General features: G+C 35.5%; 1 protein-coding gene across 1 annotated transcript; it reads right to left on the bottom strand.

The window, feature by feature from the left end:
• Nucleotides 1-335: 335 nt before the first annotated feature.
• Nucleotides 336-9,476, bottom strand: LOC136067561 (uncharacterized). The gene is made up of 10 exons (XM_065773620.1): nucleotides 9,249-9,476; nucleotides 8,875-9,107; nucleotides 8,067-8,600; nucleotides 6,936-7,494; nucleotides 6,297-6,854; nucleotides 5,779-6,132; nucleotides 5,420-5,657; nucleotides 1,512-4,174; nucleotides 1,173-1,321; nucleotides 336-958 (listed from the first exon to the last, which is right to left on the bottom strand). The coding sequence occupies exons 1-10, from the start codon at nucleotides 9,474-9,476 to the stop codon at nucleotides 640-642; spliced, it is 5,835 nt and encodes a 1,944-aa protein (XP_065629692.1). The 3' UTR covers nucleotides 336-639.
• Nucleotides 9,477-9,786: the final 310 nt, after the last annotated feature.

Here is a 9,786-nt window from a genome sequence, read left to right as displayed (position 1 = left end):
TGGTATTCACTCCAAGGAACCCTAACTACTGCCAACATGCAACCCTTATTATTGATTCTTAAACTTTATTTTCTTTTTTTCCACTTGGCGTGAACTTCAAACAGCCTTAGGTGCCAAAGTTTTTCTGTTTTTTCCTACTCTGATCCTCTGTAAATTCCTTCGTGAATTTTTTACCGCATCACTTTTCTTACAAACATCCAAACCAAAAAGAACGAGCAAAATGCTTTAATCATTTCAATTACTTCTCACTAATTGTTAATTTTAATTTTCCACTCCCTTCAATACCTTCATAAACTCACATACTATTAAGAGTTGGAAAATGAGAATATTTAGGGTAACCTGAACCTAGTGAATCATTGTTCTTTAATTACAATCAGAAGCAACCTTAAATCTGAAATAAAGAAAACTAATAACCCCACACACTGCTCAAGAAGATGGGACAAGACAATCTCCTTTGAAAATCACATTGCCCTTGAATTGCAAATTCTATAGCCTTGTGGTATACAACACTTAAGTGCTAACTATTGAAATTGAAAGAACTTTTCTGAAATGCTAGATTGTTCATCTCTTTCAAGTGCACATAGAAGACAATTTCTGAAAGGTGTGATACATAACAACTTTCAACTCACGTACATCTATTTATCTCTTACTGCCACTTTTTTTACCCCTCTTGTTTTTCTTGGACTTGTTACCTTTCCCCTTATTTTCTGTTTCCCGTCTGTTTTTGCTGTTGGAGACCGACGCAACATCAGCACTGCTATTTTCCTTAGCTTTGCTATCACTGTCCTTTACATCACACTGCTGCTCATTTGATATATTGCCAGAAGTCTCAACCACAAGGTTTGTGCCCTGTTGGAAGAATAGCTTACTTAAGATAGGTTCCAGATTTGGCCTTCTTGACAGCAATCTCTTGCAAAGTTCTCGAATTGTTGACATATTGTTTCCAAGTTCCGGTTCACTGAGAAGGTCATGCAAAAGAGAGAAGGAAGAAAAAAAGGTCAGGAAATAAAAGGGAAGGTTTTGATATTTCCATGACCACTAGGTACACGCGTTATAAAACAAAGTAAAAATGGGTCAATCTAATCCATCAATAATGTACAATTTTGAATAAGGACCCCTTTTGGACAAAGCAAAAGAAGGTTAGTCACATCAAAGTCAATGTATATACTGACCTCACATCCAGTGCAGCAGAAAGTTGCGCCAGTTCATCAACCATGCTGTCTACTTCCTCCAATAGGTTTTCATCAACATTGTCGATAGTATTCTGAAGGCATTCACTCTTAACAGTACTTACAAGGTGAATACTTTTCTCCAAATTCACCTGCTATTTACATAGGAACAGAATAAAAATTTAGTATGATGCTCATTTGTGAGTATTCTTTTCACTGAAGTCAAATATTATATGAAAATTTTGCATTACCTTACATAGGAAAAGAACAAAAATACAGTATGATGCTCATTTGCATAAGCCTTTTGCTGAAGTCATATATTATATGAAAATTTTGCATTACCTTCATTATTTGGACATTTGACAAAAAGCTCCTTGGATCTTTACCACACTCCAACAACTTCAAATCTTCAAATATTTCCTGAAAGTAATTCACTCGCAGCTTGCTTCCATTTATGTTGTTCAAGTCCCCCTGATCTGCCACCACAGCCAAGTTTGAAGGTGCAGTCTTACAACTGTCTTGATCATAAGTGCCTGAAGAAAGCACTTCATTGCCAGAGTTAGTTGCTTCCACTTCAACCGTCTCAGTTTGACCTTGTGATGCTTTCACTGTCTCTGGAAACAAGACTTTTAACATGTCCTCCCTGCACTGTTTTACCCTCATGTCCACAAAAATGGCATCTGGACATAGAAACCTTGAACAATTTCCTCCCAAACTCACAATTACAAGAGGATTGTGAATCTTTTTAAATGCTTCAGCTAGCACATTCACATTTATATGTTTCCGTTTTCTCCGAATGACATCATAAAATTCCCACGGAAGTTGCTCAGTAATATAGCTCCTACAGAGAAGAGAAAATACAAATTCCAAAAATTCCCCAGAATTCAGATGAACTAAACATATTATAGAAACCAATCTCAATACCAGCAGTGGATAGTAGTCCTTCACGTTTACATTAGACTTTCTGATCCAATCCATTGTATCTTTCTTATTAAAAAGAAGCTGCTGAGCAACATTGACAATAAACTTAAAGATAACATGGCATGATCCAATACCAGCAGTGGAATTCAGGTTGGTATCTGCATCTTGATAGATAAACCATTCAGCAAAAGAAGACTTCGAAGTGATAAAGTATCCCTTGAAGTAAGATGCCAAGATTAGGAGGCGCTCAATAAGATACAAGAAACAACCAGGTGAAATATAGTCGACTTCTCTCCAATTTGCATTGTAAGTATCCATCAAAGCTTCTTGTAGCTTCAGCACAACGCACAATTCCCTTGGAGATTCACAGTTATTGTCAGTTAAAGTACCTTGAGGAAATTCTGGTCCCATATTCCCACTGAGAACCTGAATGAATGTCTTCCATGGTTGATTTCCACAAGTCCCATCAAACCTTTTCAAAATCTCCTTATATAAATCATTGTTTATTTTACCCAATCCAAGAGTTATCACTACAACTCTTCCAATTTGCCCGTATGTCAACTTACCCTTCAAGCTGATGTTTTCAATTATGACCTGTTCTAGTAAATTCCTTGAAACCTCCGATTCTCTTAGAGAAAACATGTTCTCTGCCAATGATTTCCGCCAATCTAGGGGAAATATATAGCCAAAAAAAGACTTGGTAGAAAGTTCAACAAATCTCTGCAATGTCTTATTGTTGTAGTAACTATGGTTCCGATATTCAGATTCTGAAAGAAACTTTGCAACCTCATAGATATAAGTAAGAGATCTGCTTTGGCAGAACATGGAGAGGGAATTCTTCAATGAGAAATTGTAAAGAGCTTGAAGATTGTCCAAAACTTTCATACCAGCACGAAGTAGTTCTGAACACCAGTAATTACGAGCAGCTGAAACAAAATGGTGAACATTAATATAAATCACATTTCCATTCCGCTGAAGGAGTCTACTGTCCAATTCCCTTACCCAATCCGCATCAGGGTTGAGCAATACATAGATTGCATTAAGATTATAAAACTGCTTCCGCACTCCCAAGTAATTCAAACAGAAATCACCATAACTTCTATATTCATTATCATCTTGGATGTCAAGACATTTGAGATACTTGAGAATGTTCACAATCTTATCTTTCCAAAAATTCCAAAAGTAAACTAGTGTTTCTACTGAAATCTGATCTCTGGAGATCATCTGTTCCGAATGCTTTGTCAGATCAAAAACAACATAATCCTGCCACACATACTTTGAAGAGTTTGACTGAAGATGAGCATCTAGAATTTTTCGAGCAGCAATTGTTTCACCTCCAACACTATTATGTCTCTGAGAAGCATTCAAATACTTTTTAGTTATGGACAAGTTACTCTGTTCACTTGATAAAATGTCTGCCTCTCTACAAACAACCAAATAGTAGTCATTTGACTCATTCTTAGCAAATGACTTGGCTTTTGCCAAAATCTCCTGCTTCTGTGCAAACTGCTTTAATGGCCAGCCTTTGCTTCCAGGTGACCAAAGTGAGTTGTAAAGCACATAGAAGAGACATAGCATGGACGCCTTTTTGAAATTCCCTGCCTTCCCTAGGAGATCAGCTTCAAGTAGAATCTCCCCTCTCAGCTCCGCAATGTTTGCAGCCTCCAAGAAGTTTCCTGATTCTTCTTCCAACAAAAGAAGCTCATCAAGGCAATTCAAAGACTTCAAAAACTTGCGCATCAAATCGATGGATTGAAAAGCTTTAACAAATTTCATCATGGCTCTGTTATCTTTAAGCACATGGTGATGAAGAGCACAACCCTCTAGAAACTCCTGTTCAATCTTGTCTATTTCCCTTGCTCTTGTAGCCACACCAAAATCCATCTTTGCATGATTTTTCCAATACTTAATGTACTCAAAACCATTGTCAAATAATTTACCTTTGGTGCAAACTTTCAAACATTCTGAGAAAAAGTTGCCTCTAGCATACACATTAGCTGCCAGTTCATAGCATCCTGCTAGAGAAAAGCATTCCCCAGCCCTTTGTAGTCCAGGCTCCCCACATTTTTCTAAATAAAGCCTTCCTGCAACAATAAGAAGTTCAAATTAAAGGTTGATATAGAGAAGAACAAATTTTGTACCATTTAAATTTTCAGGGATGAAATTGCAACTATTTACATTTGAAGGACAAAAATGAAAATTGGATGAAATTTGAAGTACAAATAGGTGTATTTCAGCCACCAATTTTTTATATACCAAACCATTGAGAAAACAAAAAAATTGAGAAGTTTTAGGTTCAAAGGTCTAATCAGGAGGTCAACTAAGTTGGACAGTGGCGTCCATTTTCTATAAAAACTAGAAAGAATAACAAAAGAAGAAAAAAACTTACTGAAATTGGGCTACTTAGGTGGATAAACAGATGACCCTATCTGTTACGTGCTTATTCCTGACAAAATTGTCTAAAAGTGTATTGAAAAGAGCAAAAGAAAAAACCCTAGGAAGACACACTAAGATATCCTAAGCAATTAAACCTTTGAAGGATACTGCAATTATACCTATATTATTTAACAAAGCTAAAAAAATTTCAAAGTCTATGTGAATTTTGACAAATTGTGCAAAAGTATTTATATATATACTGTTCCTAAATATTTTTCAAAGAAAGATTAGGATGAATTTAATGCAGGACAGAAGTAGTTGGATATGATACCAATTTGATGCAGGATCTTTAGGAATCCGACACTAGGTTAGATTTCTTGACGAGATCTTGAATGACTCTTTATTACTTTAATGTTAAAAAACATAGCTATTGTTGGATTAAGATGGAGAGTGAATTTTGAAGGACTTTTATGGTTGTTTGATACCAAATCAGGGAACAGGAGTAAAAGAAAAGACAAACCCTAGGCAATTGTAATTAGATTTCCATTAATCACACCTAAAAAGAAGAAGGCAATCACACCCTCAAATTTTTTAAAAAGCTACTTAAATTTTATTAAACTTAAGCCTTTACATAACCAATAAACTAAGAATCAAAGCCATCTGTCAGAGCCCAAGTCAGCAAACAAATAAACTATCAAATTATTTCCCTGGCATTAGAAAAATGAATTAAAACGCAACCAGAAGTTTCTTAAAGCAAATAAACCTAAAAGCAAGGCAACAACTATAAGACTAAGACTTCATTACAAAATTTGAACTTTTCAATTTTCAGACATTGAAATTTTTAGATGATGTCATGTCCCTTAACAATGTAGTTGTGACACAAGAACAATAACAAAATGTACATCACCGATGATAGGTTATATTTGACCAAAGTCTGAGAATCCAATGCATACCTGCTCTTTCAAACTCCCCCAAATCAGAAAAACATTGGGCAGCAGAGTCAGCTTTGCCTATATCTTCATATATTTCAGCAGCTTGCCTTAGTTTAACATTTGCCTCTTCAGGATTTGAACTGCGCATATGGTCAGCATCTGCTCTAAGGCCAGCAGCCTTGGACCTTCTTTCCCAATAGATATCACCAGCTCTTTCAAAGCACATGGTTGCAGATAGGAAGTTATGCTCATCATACAACTGCAAGAAAACAGATAGCAGAGTTGGAGATATACAGTAATGGTTTTTCCTAAGAAAAGAGAGAGAGAGAGAAGGTAGCAATAAATTTTCAGAGTGTTACAATCAATAATGCTGTAGTCACCTTAATGCCTCGGGACTTCCAATCCTCTGGACTGCTAGCAACTTGCATTGCCTGAGCAAGTGAATCATCCAGTTGTCTGACTTGGACAACACACATTTTCTTCCAATAGTCAAACATAGGTTTACAGACGTCCTCTGTATTCTCACAAATCCACAATCTCTGCCTGGTGCGAGTGATAGCCACATAAAGTTGCTTCAGTTCGGAGCACAAGACATTGTGTTTAGCCTCATTGAAACTTGGGAAAGAGCTGGGTAAAGTTGGGTCAAGCAAATCTTGCTCTTTCATATATTTATATATCACTCTCCATAGATTTTTCTTAGGTGATGAGCCAAAAAAGTTATACAACAATACATCCTGTAGAAGGAAATTACGAGAGTCACAAATGGGTTGAGAAATAGAGGCAATAAATTACTGATACAGTTAATAAACCACAATTTGAACAAAAGAAGTGACAATCTTCTAACATATAAATAAATTATGGTGCAATAAAATGAATGACTTAAAATTATTATATCCACCTGAAATTCAAGGCCCTTGCACTCCACAATAGTTAGAATAAGAGCTTGCTTTCCAACATGATTGGTAATTCCCTCCCGAACACGATCATCTCGTACCAATATTACCTGCTCTGCACCGAAGCCAACAATACTCCCTCCAGCATTTCCACTATTGCCAAAAATAGTGACGATAGCATTTTCGTTGTTCCTGGATTCAAGCAGAATAGGAGCTTTGCCATCTATACGACTAGTCTCAGGCTGCAAAGCATCAATAAATTGAGGAAAGAAATGATAAAGAAGTTCAATAACACTCTGTGATAGCTTAAGAATTCCATCGTGAGTACGGAAGTTTTGGCTCAAATGGAAGATTTCTGAGATTAATCCTTTCTCTTTTCTTCCATTTTTCCCACTGGATTTCGATTCCAGCACAAACTTCTTGTAGAATAGAGACCTTATATCTTGGAATCTAAAATCAATTCCTTTTGCAATTGTCTGAGCAGTATCACCAGAGAAAACAAAACCTTCTTCAACATTTCTACAAATATATTTAAATAATGCAATTTGGCTCAATGTAAGATCCTACACCTCATCAACATATACAAAATCCATTTCATCACCCTTGTATCTTTCAACTCTTAATCGACGATGAAGATCAATTACAAGGTCAGAAAAATCAAACTCAGCATTTTCATTCTTCATTTTTTCATAATTTTGAAAGATGTCATATATCATTCCTCTCTTTTCTCTACTTAGATTGGAAACCCGAAAATCTGATAGTAGAACATAGTCCTCACGACTGAGTTTACCATCACCTACCTCCACAGATTGTGGGCCACCTTTTATATGGGAAATAATCTCTGTGAAAACTCTGGAAGAGTCAAGCTTCTTAGTTAGCTGGGTATTGAAACGAGGCCAGTATGATGTACTAAACCTCTCATAATTAACTTCTTTCATCCTTATAAAGCTCTGTAAGGCAACTAAACTACCACTTATTGGACCATTAGAAAGTTTCCTTGCCTCATGGAATCTTTCAAAGTATGAATTACCCACAGTTCCATCAAGCATTATCATAAATTTGTGAAATGTTATGACAAGAGGATATGACTTGGGGGGAACATCAACAAAAGAATCTGGGATGTCATTGAATTGAGAGGCATCTTCAAAATCATCCATATCATTTGAAGACCTTTCTTTTGAAGAATTACCAGTATAGGCAAAGCTGTATATGGGGGAAAAAAATGTTAAAATAGGCTTTTCAGTTAAAATTAACCAACATTATTCCCAAGAAAAAGAAGAAGTGTATATAACATTTATGAAGTGTATTTAGAATATTTTGCAAAGAGGAATTGATATTCATGGTTCTACTAACCTCAGTCAATTCATTACATATATAGTGAGAGAATTGGTTACAATATAACTCTTCTAATCGTGACAACCTAGTGGGACACTCATCACCTAAATATTCTAGACACTTCTAGAAGAGTACCACGTACCACCCATAGAGCACAAGAGTACAACGCAATAATAAATTATCTATCTAACATTGTGGAATACAAAATATTTTTCAATTTGAAAGATCAATAAGCACAGTTTCAAATACTTTTCTAATATTTCTTTTGCTTTATATGATTTGAAATTAAAGTGAGTAACTTAAAAAAAATTTCTCAAAGAAAGAGAATTAAAACATGTCCCCTTAAAAAAGCTGGATTTTCAAAGGCATACAAACAATTTGGAAAAGAGAGGGTAACAAAGTAGATTTGCAACAACCATTTTATCAGATAATCTACGCACCTTTTCAAGTGAGAAACATGTTGTTTTATAGCATAACACAATTTCGGACTCACTGTCACAAAAATTTGGCGCAATATAGTTTTCTTTATCTCAGCAGCAGTATCCTCAACTTCCTTTTCTTCACTATGCACAAGTGTATTGTTCTTGACATCCCCCCATAACTCTGTTGCCATATGGTGCAATTTTTCTTTCTGAAATAACTTCATAGTCAAAACAGTAGTTTTCCCAGTACCTGATCGCCCCAGTACAAATGTACTTCTAGGAAAAAGGATTATCTCTAGCTCTTGGTCAGTTACTTCAAATGGTAGATCCAATTCACCACCATCATTGTTAGAAAGCAAGTGGCTCACTACACCTGCCGATAAGGAGTAGAATTTCATCAGCAACAGACTCTCACTCACCCTAGCATTCTCAATATAACTTTTGCCATCAGAAGCACAACCACTTAGATCACTCCCATTTTCATTGTTGTCAAGATTCTTAATCCGGACAATATCAAAAGAGATTGACCAACTCTTTGGAATTTCCAAATACCTAGACACAAAGCAAGAAAAAAAAATCAATATATAAAAAAGAATTTCTTGTAAATTTAAAAAATCAAAATAAGGCACCATCAATTTCCAAAATTGGCAACATTATTATGGATCTACAAGAATGAAAAGGACATACGCACCCCTCAAGACATTTCTCTTGGCAGCAATTAATGAAGTGAACTGTATATTTTCCAAACATGCTATCAAGACGTTTGACTAATTTTGGAATATCCTCTATAGGTAATATATCCCATATCTTCAAAACTTGAGTGTACCTCAATTCCTTTGCTATGTCACCCCATTCCTTTACTATGTCATTTGCACAAACAATATAAAGTCCTTCAACCTTAAATTGCTTTAAGATCTGTGAAGAACTTTCACAAATTACACTAAACTTTTTGGGTCTCCAGCCATTGGAAATTTTAAGTAGAAGGTTTATAACTGACTTCTTTGTCCGGACAAACTTCAGTTTTTGAAAGGATTTCAAAAAGTTATCACTGAAAAGAATCTGTGGAGATTGCAAAAAGGAAATATAATATAATATAATAAGTACATAAGCAAATTAAGAAAGAGTATTAACATCACCACTATTGGAAATTACAAATATGAAAATATATAATGAAAAATATAGATAAGAGGGGCCAAATACCTTCCACCTAGCACTTTTAAAAAGTATGCTATCATGATTAAGCAAATCATCAAACTGTTCAAATTCTTTCTTCACATCTAAAATTGCTTTTGCCAAATCCTTGTCCTCATCAGCATAAAAGAAACATTGACGAATCTTAGCATCAAGGACCAAGGTTTCCCAAACAGATCCACTATTCACTAGTGTTCTTTCATTTCCCAATATCCATAGACAGTGTCTGAAAGGCATTACAAGGCCAATTGTTATTTACAATACTTTAAACTAGAATCAAAGGCAAACTTCTTCAAAAAACTTACATAAAATATTACCTAGCCCTTGTAAGAGCAACATTAGTTCGTTGCAGATTCGATGTGAACCCAACTGATGCATGAGTATTAGATCTTACTGTTGATATTATAATTAGGTCCTCCTCCCCACCCTGGAACCCATCTACTGACTTGACCTTCACTGTAAATCCATCAAGGTCATCATACTTCCGTCCAAGTCTTTTTTGAATTGCAACTACTTGAGCAGCATAAGGAGATATTACACCAATGTT

The sequence above is a fragment of the Quercus suber genome, unplaced genomic scaffold (genome assembly GCF_002906115.3).
Source record: "Quercus suber isolate HL8 unplaced genomic scaffold, Cork oak 2.0 scaffold_77, whole genome shotgun sequence".
Classification (NCBI taxonomy): domain Eukaryota; kingdom Viridiplantae; phylum Streptophyta; class Magnoliopsida; order Fagales; family Fagaceae; genus Quercus; species Quercus suber.
Note: the sequence above shows the minus strand (reverse complement) of the source record. Positions and strands in the feature narration are given on the sequence as shown.

What these genes read in the sequence shown, in the direction of transcription:
- LOC136067561 (XM_065773620.1), bottom strand. Translation starts at nt 9,476, where the DNA reads ATGCCTTTCAGACACTGTCTATGGATATTGGGAAATGAAAGAACACTA. An exon ending in GGAAGTCCCGAGGCATTAAG is followed by an intron (nt 5,658 to 5,778) that starts GTGACTACAGCA and finishes GTTTTCTTGCAG; the next exon opens with TTGTATGATGAGCATAACTT. An exon ending in GGGGGAGTTTGAAAGAGCAG is followed by an intron (nt 4,175 to 5,419) that starts GTATGCATTGGA and finishes TTATTGTTGCAG; the next exon opens with GAAGGCTTTATTTAGAAAAA.